The sequence below is a fragment of the Manis javanica genome, chromosome 5, assembly GCF_040802235.1.
Source record: "Manis javanica isolate MJ-LG chromosome 5, MJ_LKY, whole genome shotgun sequence".
NCBI classification, from domain to species: Eukaryota; Metazoa; Chordata; class Mammalia; order Pholidota; family Manidae; genus Manis; species Manis javanica.
The window spans coordinates 16,946,537-16,960,068 of record NC_133160.1 but is presented as its reverse complement, the minus strand read 5'-3'; the positions used below and the strand labels follow the sequence as shown (position 1 = coordinate 16,960,068).

The 13,532-nt window shown below is 56.8% G+C and overlaps 1 protein-coding gene across 7 annotated transcripts in view; it reads left to right on the top strand.

Annotated features, from left to right (window-relative positions):
• PLCG1 (phospholipase C gamma 1) overlaps positions 1-10,736 on the top strand; it is a 35,238-nt gene extending 24,502 nt beyond the window's left edge. For 2 of the 7 annotated variants that reach the window (XM_073236598.1, XM_073236601.1), the window contains 19 exons: positions 121-243; positions 326-427; positions 507-694; positions 986-1,186; positions 1,259-1,378; positions 1,469-1,649; positions 2,479-2,556; positions 3,327-3,430; positions 3,660-3,756; positions 3,973-4,042; positions 4,523-4,680; positions 5,867-5,963; positions 6,084-6,308; positions 6,385-6,533; positions 7,353-7,467; positions 7,579-7,740; positions 7,844-7,932; positions 8,018-8,205; positions 10,230-10,736. In XM_073236598.1, the coding sequence (XP_073092699.1) occupies positions 121-243; positions 326-427; positions 507-694; positions 986-1,186; positions 1,259-1,378; positions 1,469-1,649; positions 2,479-2,556; positions 3,327-3,430; positions 3,660-3,756; positions 3,973-4,042; positions 4,523-4,680; positions 5,867-5,963; positions 6,084-6,308; positions 6,385-6,533; positions 7,353-7,467; positions 7,579-7,740; positions 7,844-7,932; positions 8,018-8,205; positions 10,230-10,386 (2,604 nt within the window). In that variant the 3' untranslated portion in view covers positions 10,387-10,736. Of the gene's footprint in view, positions 1-120; positions 244-325; positions 428-506; positions 695-985; positions 1,187-1,258; positions 1,379-1,468; positions 1,650-2,478; positions 2,557-3,326; positions 3,431-3,659; positions 3,757-3,972; positions 4,043-4,522; positions 4,681-5,866; positions 5,964-6,083; positions 6,309-6,384; positions 6,534-7,352; positions 7,468-7,578; positions 7,741-7,843; positions 7,933-8,017; positions 8,206-8,346; positions 9,686-10,229 lie in introns of those variants that run through there. The other 5 variants (XR_012131335.1, XM_073236599.1, XM_017676421.3 and 2 more) reach the window with 5 other exon arrangements.
• Positions 10,737-13,532: the final 2,796 nt, after the last annotated feature.

Sequence of the window (13,532 nt, the reverse complement as noted above, 5' to 3'; positions counted from 1 at the left end):
TAGGGGGCCCCGCACTTCCCAACACTTCTCCCAGGCCATCCATCCAGCTCTTGGTAGGCTGGGTGAGTTGGTGGGGCTCGGCTGGGGCATGCTGTGCATGTCCTGGCCTGACCCCCATAGCACAAGAAGCTGGCTGAGGGCAGTGCCTATGAGGAGGTGCCTGCATCCGTGATGTACTCTGAGAACGACATCAGCAACTCCATCAAGAATGGCATCCTCTACCTGGAGGACCCCGTGAACCATGTGAGGGCCAGGCTGGGCATGGCGGAGGGGGCCAGGCAGCGAGAGGGCTCTGTTCATGAGCCCCCCTTTCGGTCCCTCTCAGGAGTGGTATCCCCACTACTTCGTCCTGACCAGCAGCAAGATCTACTACTCTGAGGAAACCAGCAGTGACCAGGGCAACGAGGATGAAGAGGAACCCAAGGAGGTGCGGGGCCAGCCCAGGGCTGGGGGCCGGGCTGGGGTCAAGAGTCACCGAGCGCCTTTGCCCTGCCCTCCCCTGGCAGGTCAGCGGCAGCGCAGAGCTGCACTCCAATGAGAAGTGGTTCCACGGGAAGCTTGGGGCCGGACGGGATGGGCGTCACATTGCTGAGCGCCTGCTCACTGAGTACTGCGTTGAGACTGGGGCCCCCGACGGCTCCTTCCTGGTGCGCGAGAGCGAGACCTTCGTGGGCGACTACACCCTCTCTTTCTGGTAACCCCTCCCCTGGGGCATGTGCACGTGGACACAGCTCCCCAGAGAGAGCCACCGTCCGTAGCTTGTCTTCTGTTCCAGGCTTTCATGTGAAGCATGATTTCATCGCCTGTACACACACACATGCATGCACATGCTTTCCTGTCAGTGGGAAGGCCCTCCTGCAGGGCTGCCCTGCACCTAAGCTCCCTAGGAGGCCCACCCCCTGCTTTGAGACTGGGTGCCTCACTCGTGTGGAGTGTGGTATTCGGAGCCCAGCCCGTGTTTCACTGCCTCCCTGTCTTCCCTCAGGCGGAACGGCAAAGTCCAGCACTGCCGCATCCACTCTCGGCAAGACGCCGGGACCCCCAAGTTCTTCCTGACAGACAACCTGGTCTTTGACTCACTCTATGACCTTATCACACACTACCAGCAAGTTCCCCTGCGCTGCAACGAATTTGAGATGCGCCTCTCGGAGCCTGTCCCACAGACCAATGCCCACGAGAGCAAAGAGTGAGGGAGGGGCCTGGGATGGGGCAGGGACCTGGGGCTGAGGCCCAGGACCTGACTTGGGCCTGTCTGCAGGTGGTACCACGCCAGCCTAACCCGAGCGCAAGCCGAGCATATGCTGATGCGTGTTCCCCGGGATGGGGCCTTCCTGGTGCGAAAACGCAATGAGCCCAACTCCTACGCCATCTCCTTCCGGTGAGGGATGTGGCCCTGGGCTGCTTGGTGGTGTTGTGGGCTTACGCCTGAGTCTGGGCTGCCCTGACCCTTTGTGACTGTTCTGTCAAGGGCTGAGGGCAAGATCAAGCATTGCCGTGTCCAGCAGGAGGGCCAGACAGTAATGCTGGGCAACTCGGAGTTTGACAGCCTGGTTGACCTCATCAGCTATTACGAGAAGCATCCGCTGTACCGTAAAATGAAGCTGCGCTATCCCATCAACGAGGAGGCGCTGGAGAAGATCGGCACTGCTGTGAGGGCCCCGTGGTTGAAAGGGCATGGCAAATGGGGCAGAGGCCAGTGTGGCCCTGCAGAAACCCCCAGGCTGGTGCTGAGCAGGCCCTGAGTCTGACAGTCACAGGATGGTCTGGAGTGTGGCTAGGCAGCCTGGGTGTGGTAGGGAGCCCATAGGAGGGCTGCCTAGCCCAGCTGGGGGCCTTGGTGGGGGTGCCAGGGTGTGTCTGAGCTGTGTCTGCAAGGATGGCCCAGGTTGGGTGGAGAGGTGGGGGCTGAACACTCCAGCAGAGAGTGCCCCGTGTGCTGGACTGGGGTGAGGAGGTCCTGGAGCTCCCTCAGGGGGAGCGTAGGCCCAAGGCTGGGGTCTGATCTGGTGGGGCACAGACTAGACTTTCCCCAGGGCAGGGGACAGTGGAAGTGTGGCTGGGGGGGGCGGGTAGCACCACAGGTGAGATTAGTGAGGGAGGAGGGCAGGACGGAGGCACAGGAGGTCACGGCCTGGGTAGAAGGCTGGGAGATCCACTTGAGACTCATATCAGTAGACGCAGGTAGGCAGAGAGGCCTGCCTCGCCCGGGGGCCGGGGGCCGAGGAGTGTGCTCGGTGAGTGAGCCGCTGAACTGGAGCATGTACGTGTGCCTGGGGTCCCTGCTGCAGCTGTCTTGGGGACAGCCTGGCCTTCAGGTGCTGCGAAGTTTTAGAATCTTGAGATGGGGCTCCAGGGTGGGAACATGGAGAGAGGGGGGATGAGGCCCCTGGTGGACCAGATGCCAGTCGAGGGGCACATGGAAGCCAGCAGCTGCTTCTATCTCCGGGCGTTAGCATATCCCATTCCCTCCTGTTTCAGGAGCCTGACTACGGAGCCCTGTATGAGGGACGCAACCCTGGATTCTACGTGGAGGCAAACCCTATGCCGACTTTCAAGGTATACAGCCTCGGGCCTCCGAGCACAGGAAGCTGGGGAGGGTGCCCAGCTGCCTGGGGCTTGCATCTCTGCTCAGACCCATCTGTGGTCTTTGTGGAGAAGTGGTGTTTGTGGTTTTCCGAGGCCTGAGAGGTGGTGAGAGATGTGTGGTTGGTGTCTGACCACAGCTCTCCTGGGGCCACCCCCCTCCCCACCTGTCCCTGGGGGTCGACACTGACCCTTCCTGACTGCTCCTCAGGGTGACCCTCTGTTTCCTCCCCGAACAGCAGCAGGGCAGGGGCAGGGCACACTGCCAGTAAGCTTGGTTCTTTGCCACTTGTGCTCTCACTTCGTGGAGATCTGTCAGACCAGATCTTCCTCTTTTTGCCTTTTGTCCTAAGGGCTAAGGATGTATGTCCTATTCCTCCCACCATTCCCTCAGTAGCCAGGGAGCCTGGGAACAGGACAAATGATGGGGTCCTGGCCATGTGCACAGGCTTCCAGGCCCCAGGAGAGGTGCTCAGGCCCCCCCCCCCCACTCCTTCCTTGTCAGCTAGCCCTCACTCTTGGGGGCAGGTTCTCCCTGTGGCCCAGGGCAGGGGCCTGCGACGTTCCACGTCTGCCCTGGAGCCTCTGCGGGGCCAGTGGTGGGGATGTGGCCTGGGTGGGTGGCTGACAGTGGCACCTCCTGCTGTCTTGCCCCTGCTGGGAAGCCTGTGCTTACACGAGCCCCATGTCAGGAGAGTGGCAGGGAGGGACTGTCTGCCCCAAGTGGTCCCTGTCCTCTGCAGTGTGCGGTCAAAGCCCTCTTTGACTACAAGGCCCAGAGAGAGGATGAGCTGACTTTCACCAAGAGTGCCATTATCCAGAATGTGGAGAAGCAGGAGGGAGGCTGGTGAGCTTGATCCCTGGGGCTGGAGAGCCCATGGTACAGTGGGCCAGGAGTCAGGGGCCTCCGGGGTGCGGACCGAGGGTCCGGGAGGCATGGGCTCGGCCATTTGTGGAGAATCTGTGCCTCTCACGCACTAGCAGTGCCTGCCTAGTGGGGGGTACCCTGATAAAGCATACCCTTCTCGTGGGACTTTGGAGTGGTGGTTGGGGTTAGCGGCCTATGGCTTCCACAGGTGGCGGGGGGACTATGGCGGAAAGAAACAGCTATGGTTCCCATCTAACTACGTGGAAGAGATGGTCAGCCCTGCAGCCCTGGAGCCTGAGAGGGAGGTGAGACCCGAGCCCTGGGGGAGGGACCGGCTCCCCTCCCGACTCTTTACTGTGCACTGTCACACCCCTGTGGCCTCCATGGTCTGAAGCACGTGCCATGTTCATGTAGCTGTGTGTGTATTTGTAAGACGTATTTGTCACGGGCACATAGGCATGCCGTCACATGCATGTGTACCACAGACGTGCTGATGGTCCCATGGGCTTTGCTTCCCACAGCACTTGGACGAGAACAGCCCCCTAGGGGACTTGCTGAGGGGGGTCTTGGATGTGCCAGCTTGTCAGATTGGTGAGCGCCTGTCCCCTACTCTCGCCCACTGTTCCTCAGGGTCAGACCCTCCCCTGTGGCTCTCTCCATGCTCTGAGGAGACAGTTGAGGGCTGGACCCCTAGACGCTGCCTGTACTCTGAGCTCCCCCCCATTGGACTCCCGGGCTCCCTTCCTCACCCCCTGTTTTAGCTCCTTCATGCTCACCCTGTCTGCCAGGCCTGTGGATGATGCTGATGGCCAGGTGACCTTTTTAATCCTAATGGTCTAGAGTGTGACATGGGCACACGTGACCCAGGCTAGAGGCCCACCAGTCATGGTGGTGACTTGTCTCTGAGCTATAGCGTCCTCAGCTGTAAAATGGGCCTGGAGGCAGTGCCACCTCCCTCCTGGGGCACAAGAAGGAAGACAGGCTGTGAGGGGACTCCAAGCCAGTGCCTGGGGTGTGGCGTGGGGGACAGAGAAATGTCTGACCCCAGCTCCTCTCCTCTCACTCTCCCAGCCATCCGCCCTGAGGGCAAGAACAGCCGGCTCTTCGTCTTCTCCATCAGCATGGCGTCGGTGGCGCACTGGTCCCTGGATGTTGCTGCTGACTCACAGGAGGAGCTGCAGGACTGGGTGAAAAAGATCCGTGAAGTGGCGCAGACTGCAGATGCCAGGGTGAGACCCTGCTGGAGCCCTGGGGGCCAGTGGGCCTCGGGTGAGCAGGCAGACAGTGATGTAGCATGTTCAGGGTGCACGGAGTTTGAGACACCTGAGGGACCTCCAAGTGCGTCTGCTGAGTGGGCAGCTGGATACACAAGGGTGGGTAGGAGAAGTCCTGGGCTCTAAGCAGGAGCGTGGGAGGGATGAAGTGGCCAGGAGGAGGAGAGGAGCCCAGGAAGGGCAGGCCAGAGCAGCCAGAGGCAGATGGAGGACTGAAGGTAGAGGCACTGTGATAAGGACCTGGAAGTGTCCACTGCATTTGGCAGCAGTGGGTATCCCAAGAGCCATGTCAGCCCCGTGCCAGGGTCAGATGGCAGTGGGCATTAGCAGTGTGGGGTGGCAAGGGCCCACCTCCGCATAGGAGCACACGGGGCTGGGGCCCAGGCTCAAGCTTGGCCAGGAGGCCCAGTCTCCTGAGGGAGGCAGGCCTCTCCCACTGAGCCCAGGGAAGAGAGAGAAGTATTTGCAAGGGTCACAATCCCTACTAGGTAGCCGTCTCCCCTTGTCATTTGGTGCAGGATGGGGGGCTGCAGAACAGGTCTGTGGCTGCTTTGCAAGCCATGCAGAGAAGGGGTGGTGCCGAGGGTTTGTCAGGCATGGCCTGGAAGGACAAAGGACTGGCAGATCAGGTGGCTGAAGGGCTGGGCGCTGGGGTCTAAGGCTGAAGAGGGAAGGAAGTCTGGGTATAGAAGCCCCGATGGGAGCCAGCAGGCCTCTAGGGGTGAGGGGACAACCTGGGGGTGCGGCTCAGGTCTGGCTGTGGTAAGTAGGTGGTGGAATTGGCATTGCAGGACTGAGGTAGTGAGGCGTTTAGGCCAGGGTGGTGGAAGGATCATCTTTCGGGCACGGAAGACAGAGGCAGAGGCCTAGACAGGCCCAGTGAGGCCACAGGGCAACCAGGAGGTGGCCTTTTTGTCTAGGGAGGCTGAGGTGTCACTGGGGCATGGGTGGTGGTGAGGATCCCACCCTCTGGGTCTCGATTCTGGGGTGAGGCTGAGGACAGAAGCCCTTGTTTACGGTCCAGCAGGGTCTGGGCAGTGCAGGTGGGCAGGAGGGGCCCAGAGCACCACGGTGGATGTGCCCAAGGCAGTGGGGGCTTCCTCCTTCTGGGTGGGGCTCCAGTGTCTTGTGTGTGTCCCAGCTCACTGAGGGGAAGATGATGGAACGGAGGAAGAAGATCGCCCTGGAGCTCTCGGAGCTTGTCGTCTACTGCCGGCCTGTGCCCTTTGACGAAGAGAGTAAGGAGTGAGGCCCAGGCAGGGTGCACATGTGTTGGGTGCCCTTTATTTGGGGGTGGGGAGCTGGCCACCAGCATTGCCTGGGTGGCTGGGCTCTGTAAGTGTTCCTGTTTGGCCCAGAGATTGGCACAGAGCGTGCCTGCTACCGGGACATGTCATCGTTCCCGGAAACCAAGGCTGAGAAATATGTGAACAAGGCCAAAGGCAAGAAATTCCTCCAGTACAACCGGCTGCAGCTGTCCCGCATCTACCCCAAGGGCCAGCGTCTGGACTCCTCCAATTACGACCCCTTGCCCATGTGGATCTGCGGCAGTCAGCTGGTGGCCCTCAACTTCCAGACTCCAGGTGAGGGGGTGCCCTGGGGGCAGTAGGGGCCCCGCCAAGCAGTTGGGCTGGAGTCCACTTACTCCGGCTTTCCCAGATAAGCCCATGCAGATGAACCAGGCCCTCTTCATGGCTGGCGGGCACTGTGGCTACGTGTTGCAGCCGAGCACCATGCGGGACGAGGCCTTCGACCCATTTGACAAGAGCAGCCTCCGCGGGCTGGAGCCATGTGCTATCTGCGTCGAGGTGAGTGACCTCATCTCAGGAGTCAAGGCTGGGGTGCTGGTGCGTGCGACTGGAGAAGGGGCACCAGGCTGTTCTCGAGCTTGAGGAAGACATGACTGTCCTCTTGATGGGGAGAGGCAGCTGTGTGGAGCTGAGCTCTGTGGGGCACAGCATGGAGCAGCTGGGCTAAGCATGGCCAGTTCTAAGCCCTAAGAAGGCAGGTCATCCAGTGAGGCCAAGCTGTGGGAAGCCACTGCCTGGCAGCAATAGGCAAAGGACAGGCAGGAAGCCAGGGCCTGTGGTGAGCTAGGGCCTGCGCACAGGAACAAGCCAATGGCACTGATTAGGGTGAGCCTTTATCCAAGAGGGACCTCAAGCCCCCGAGGTCCAGAGCTATTACTCCTGTGCAGAAGTCCCTGAGCGCCTCTGAGGCCCCTGCTGAGAAGCTGGGATGTGGGCAGGACATGTGCAGCCTGGTGCAGTGGCATTCAGGGTGGGTGGGCTGAGCAGAACCTGGCAGGAGCAAGGACGGTGTGGGGAGCTGTGGGGTGAGCATGTGCTTCTTCCCAGGGAAGAGATTTCTTTTTTTTTCCCCTAGGGGGAAGTAATTTTTAAAGTTTCCATATTAAAAGAGACATGGATTGAAGGCAAAGTAGATTGTAGAAATTCACATGGAAGTTGAGGCTAAAGCTTTCTTCAAATGGATTTTGTTTGACAGTCCCTGCCTTTAGGGCCCTGAGTGTCCTCACGGCCCAGCAGAGGGCGCACTGCCTCTATTGCAGGTGGGGACTTGGTGGGGGCAGCAAGGACAGTCTCAGGCTCATCTTTGCCTGCCTGCAGGTGCTGGGGGCCCGGCATCTGCCAAAGAATGGCCGGGGCATTGTGTGTCCTTTCGTGGAGCTTGAGGTGGCTGGAGCAGAGTATGACAGTGCCAAGCAGAAGACAGAGTTTGTGGGTGAGTCTCCCTACCCGCCCTTGCCCTTCCAGGGGCCCTGAAGGTCCATCCGCCCTGTGGCCCTGACCCCTCCTGGTGGTGGCCTGAGGCCTTTTGCCGTGGCTTTCACAGTGGACAATGGACTGAACCCCGTGTGGCCGGCCAAGTCCTTCCACTTCCAGATCAGTAACCCGGAATTCGCCTTCCTGCGCTTTGTGGTATATGAGGAAGACATGTTTAGTGACCAGAACTTCCTGGCTCAGGCTACTTTCCCAGTGAAAGGCCTGAAGACAGGTGAGGACCCTGCCTGGAGACGGTGCCGTGATCTGGCGCGGGGCGGCAGGGAGGGTCTTGGCCGGCTGTCTCCTGGGCTGAGGGCCAGGCTACCCCCTCCTAGGATACAGAGCTGTGCCTTTGAAGAACAACTACAGTGAGGACCTGGAGCTGGCCTCCCTGCTCGTCAAGATAGACATTTTCCCTGCCAAGGTAGCTGCGCGGGGTGTAAGCGCGCCAGGGCAGCTTACGAGGCCCAGGGGAGGTGCCGACCTCTGTGCACTTGCCTTTGTGGAAGCAGGAGAACGGCGACCTCAGCCCCTTCGGTGGTGCGTCCCTGCGGGAGCGTGGCCTAGATGCTTCGGGCCAGCTGTTTCACGGCCGGGCCCGGGAAGGCTCCTTTGAAGCTCGCTACCAGCAGCCATTTGAGGACTTCCGCATCTCCCAGGAGCATCTGGCAGACCATTTTGATAGTCGGGAACGAAGGTGAGGGGGATGGAAGGTAGGTGGCCAGTGTGCAGCTTGGAAGAGGGGGTGTGGAGAGCTGGGAAGGAGTAGCTCGTACCCCGTTGGTCCCTCTCTTTCCCGGGAAGAAGCGTCAGTCATGTTTCTGGCTTTGGGCTGCAGGGTCCCACTGCCGGTAGGACACTCCTCCCTTCTGTCCAGGGCCCCAAGGAGGACTCGGGTCAACGGAGACAACCGCCCCTAGTTGTGCCCCAGCCTCGTGGAGAGCAGCAGCTGCGGCAGTCTCATGGCGCGCTGTGAGCTGGGCTCTTTGGAAGCGGCCTGCCAGCAGCCTTCCTGGCCTAACAGCCTGGAGCCTGGGATTCCAGCAGTGGATGCTAGACCCAAACCAAGCCATTAATGAGACGTCTTACTGTTCTACGCCTCCACACTCCAGCTCTGGGTGGAGGCAAAACTGTACTATGTCTCGAGTTAAGCACACACATCTGGCCCTTACTTCTGGAGGTGGATCCTTCCATCTGTGGGGCCAGGACCATGGCTACAGCCCCTTGGAGGGAGGCTGCTCAGCTGGCCAGCACAGGAGGCTCTGAAGAGCCGCTGACATTGCTGAGAGTGGAGGAGCAGCAACCTGGCCAGGGTAGGGAACAAACCAAGTTTACATTGTCCTGGAGCTTCAGAACTGCAGTTGGGCAGGCTGAGAGGGTAGATGTCCCTGCAGCCTGGGTGGAAGAGCACGGGGCCTGCCTGGAGAGGGGCTCTGCCTGCCCAAGGAAGTCGACACAGCACAAGGGCACATTGCCCACGACTGGGAGTACAGCCCAGCCTGAAAGATACAGGGGACCACATTACAAATAGCACTACTGTGCAGCCTGCTCTGTTGCGGGCCGTGTAGGGGTGCCTTGCAGAGTACCATCTGGAGCAGGGACAGTGGCAACGTATCCCAGAGTCACAGCAGTGTGGGCCATGGGCCCAGAGTTGGATATGCCAGCCGTCACAGGCTGTACCCCTCACCTGCTGCCCGGAGCCGACTGGAGGACCTGTTCCCTGGAGTGGGTGGGTGGGGGGTGAATTTGTGAGCACATGAGACGTGGTGTATGGCAGTTCCTCTTACATTGTCAGTGACGACGTGCCTCATTTATGTAGAAGCCACTGAGATGTGGCAGGTCTACAGCAAAATTAAACCTAAGGCCTTTGTCAGATGACCGTGATTGGCACGGGTGTGGCAGGAATGGAGGAGTAAGGCCGAGCTGGGCCTCCCTCAGCACGTTTGAGAGCCTCCTTCCAACAAGGTACCCTCCAGCAGGCCAGCTGTGAGCCCTGTTTCCAACTGAAGACCACTGTCCCTTCTGCAGCAAAAGCCCTGGGATCTGAGCGTGCCAGACAACACTGCAAGAGGGCACTCTCTGAGACGATCTTAAGTATTAATTAAATCAATTGAAAGTCCTAATGGACATACATTATGTTGGAGTATGGAATTTTAAAGTTTATTTTTTGCACAGTATTTCTCACTATCTTCATTATTTCATGTAGGATGTATGATTTTCTATTGTCTTCTACTTCTAACCTGAAAGCTGCTTGGTGGGATGGGGAAGCAAAATGAACCAACTTATCTGTGCACTGTGGCAGAACTGTTATTTTTATGGATTTTACAGCTCAACTAACAGTGTTACCTTTTCAAGATTTTTATATTTATATACCCTTAAAACCACTGAGCCGTTAAAGCCTTGTTACTATTCCCTAATAGTGATTGTTTTCTAAAGCTTACTTTTAGAGTAGATGTTATTTAACATTATATGAAACTTTCCCTATCATGGATCGTAAACTGAAGGAAATTATATAATTTGAGAAAATGTATTCATTTAAACTAATTCTGAAATTGTATTTGAAAGTACGACCTCTCAGTCTTAACTTGTCCATAGCAAATATGTCTATATATGGTTTCCAACATTTGGTTTACAATTTAAATACTAACAAAAATTTTAAATTTTACTGGAAAAGCTTTCCTTCTGAAAGGGACTTAAAAAATCATATTTTTTTGTTCTCAGTGGTGTCATAACTAAGACATTGGCTCCTCACTCTTGGAGGGACACCTCAGCACAGAGCCTCGGACGGGGAGCGGCAGGTGTCATCGGCCACGTGGGCTGTTCAGCACTGTCAGGAACGGGGTGGGGATGGGAAGAGAAGCAAAGCCTATTCTGGTGAGGTGGGTTCCATGGGGCTGGGTTTTTGTTTTCTTTTTTTAAAGGCAAAAGACTTCTTATTACTCTGTCCTTTAGGAACAAAAGTTGGATTAAGGCATTGTCTGGCTTGTGGGTAGGTGGGGGGACAGGCGAGCAGTGAAGCTGCTGCATGGATGGCTGTGTCTAGCTGGTAGAAAGATCCAAGAAAGGAGATGGAAAGGTTGGACAGGCAGCCCCGCCTCTGGCCGGAGGCTGGGGCCGGGCCCAGGAGCACACACAAGCCCACTGCCCACATCTGGGCTCAGGGTTAGCCCTTTGCTAGTTCTGCTGCCCTCTGAAGATCTGACTGCCAAATAAACCATCTTCATGTCCTTTTTCCTTTAATTTGTGTATTCTTTTGGGGGCTCAGGAAAGCCTGTTGTCCGAGGACTTGTTAACCAGGGGCAAGCAACTGCCTGGTGGTTATTCAGCAGTAGAAGCAGGCAGGAAGTTTCTGTTAACTCCCCAGTCAAGCAGATATCTTCTGCAGCCTGTCTGCCAAGGGCCCTGCTTCGAGAGTAGCCTGCCTGGGAGCAAGCCCAGGTAACCATGGCCAGACAGCTTTGGCGGTGAGCAGGAAGCAACCAGTCTCAGTTTCAAAGAAACGTTTTGAAAAAATGGAGCATTCAGATGGAGGCTGCTGGGTACCTCTGGTTGTCTCTGAAGCTTGTACCCAAAATCTCTGCCCAGAACATGGTTGAAAAGTCCCTGCCCTTGCCTTCCTGAGGCTCTGTTTCATGGCGGTCCTTGCTAATTGGGATCAAAAATGATGTGCTACGTTGGGTGGGGACAGGCATAAAAAGGGAGCCTGAGAAGATCTGTTACTGAAGAGACAACAGGTAAGTGTAACCACTTGGTTCTTAAAGTCAGTTTGCCCCTGTGGTGTGATGGTGCACACACCAGAACAGGGTGGCTTAAGGAAGAGTTTTTTAAAGACAAGCCCAAGGCAGATTTGAAGTTGTAGGTTCAGAGCATCCCTTTACTGTATGACAGGTCAGATCAAAGTCATACATTTCCCAGGTTCACAGATTTAGAGCCAGTCCTGGTTCAGATAGATTCCGCTGAGCACAGCCCATCTGGAGAACTGGGATCACAGTTCAAAGTATCTCCTGTCGTCCACTGAACTAGGTAAAACAGCCAGTCAGTGCCACTGCTCAGGTTCCTGCTGGCACCTTGATTTTCTTCCTGGAGGGTCACAGTCCTACTCAGAGCAGAATGGTCCTTCCTCCCAGACACAAGTGGAATTGGGGCTTTTTTGACCCACGTTTATCCTCTGAACTCGAGGCCAGGAGAGAGCACTTTTCCAATCAGGAAGACGATCTGTGTTTGCCATCTGGTTAGGGACCATCTGTGTCCTATGATACCCTTGGCTAGTTGGTATTCAAGACATACCTCCATTTACTGTACCAAGTGTCTTTCCGGAGCCTGACGGGAGGACCCGCCCTGCGGTCCTAAGGTTCGAAGACCCCTGGCACACCTACCCCTGGGGCTCTCCTGCCACGCAGCCTGCGCCTTTTACTGCAAACTTCTTGATCCTTTTTCCTAGTAGAAAATGTGACAGCCCTTGGTTAAGCAAATTCACAGAAGTTTCACCTCAGAATTCCTCCAGAAGCCAATTATTGGTGGACCCAGGAGGCCCCCATATGGGGGCCAAGGGAGACTCTTGGCCTACAGTGGGTAGCTGCTTGCCTCTTACTATGCATGCAGGCCATGTCCCCGCAGTGTGACACCTTGGGCTGGCACCACCTTCCGTACCCCAGGTGATCTGAATGAGTGGCCAAGATTGAGACGCACTGGGTTTGGGAGAGGAAAGCACAAGCCAGAGAGAGGAAGTCTAAGCACCAGGGCAAAGGCAGGGAGAGGTGGACTGTCCCTCTTGCACGCCATCCTGTCATCAGGAAGTGCTGCCGGCCGGCTGGCTGACAAGGGGCAAGTAGACAGCTCAAAGTTGCAGGCGTTCTCTTTCACCTGGTGGACCCATGCACGGTGCTGCCTACAAGGTTGCAGGCTTTCTGCAGCCCCGTCACAGGACTCGGTCAGGAACCCCCTGCTCTAAAGGCTGCCCTGTGGGGAGAAGGCATGAGCTGTTTCTGATCTCACTTGAGTTCACTGAGGATCTGTGACCAACTGTGGTCTGCAGGGCCTCCCTCCTGACCAGGTACCGCCCGAATCTCCTGCACCTGGGGCTAGAAACTCACTTATCTTTCAATTGGAGCTCATCATCTCATTTCAGTTCTGTTGAGATAAAAAAATATATATATATATAGTATCAGGTTATCCTACCAAACTAACTCAGGGAACAAAATAGGGTCATGCCTCTGCATTTCAAACAGATCAAGCCCTGTCTTTGCCTGAGAAGCCTCCTCACTGGGTCTTCCCCTGATAATCCCCAGGGGGCTCATGCCCAGGAGTCTGGGGTTCTGTTCCCTGCCTGGAGGTCACTGCAGCTGCCCCAAAGAGGCCCACAGCGACCCCTTGCCACTACAGGCAACTCCATCCAGTTGTGTCCCAACTTCTGCCTGCACCCACACCCACCATGGAGGTCATCTGATGGGCTTTGGGGATCCATGCCAGGTTGTTCTAGATCCCAAAGACTTGCTTTTCAGATTCAACACAAAGCTGCTTCCGTAAGACTTACATTGGCCTCCAGAAGGGCCAAGACAGGACTAGGCCCTGGTGTCCACCTGTGACTAGAATCCTTGACCTGCCTTGGTATGTCTCTGCCCAGAGGGTTTTATCCCAGGGGTCTCTTTTTCCTCCTGCCATAGGCCCTCTGGGTCACCCCAACAAGATTAAACCACTGTGACTTTAGAAGTTGGGCTTTTAATCCTATTCCTTCAAGGCCCCCGGTCCTCATGCACATCCACCAGCCCCTCCTTCTTAGCAAATGACAAGCCCTGCTTAGCGGCAGTCTTCTCATGGGAAGCACGTCAACACTCTGGCAGTGCACTCATGACATAGCTGATGACTCCACGTTCCACTTGGTTTGCCTTCGTTTATTCAACCATGTCAGAAACATCATAGTTCTTTCAGGTAGGAGCCATTCCAGAGGCCCAGGAGTGCGGGGGCAGGTGAGGTGGGGCTTCCCTGAAGTGGGCCATGGGGGCCTGCCCTGCCCGGCCAGCCACA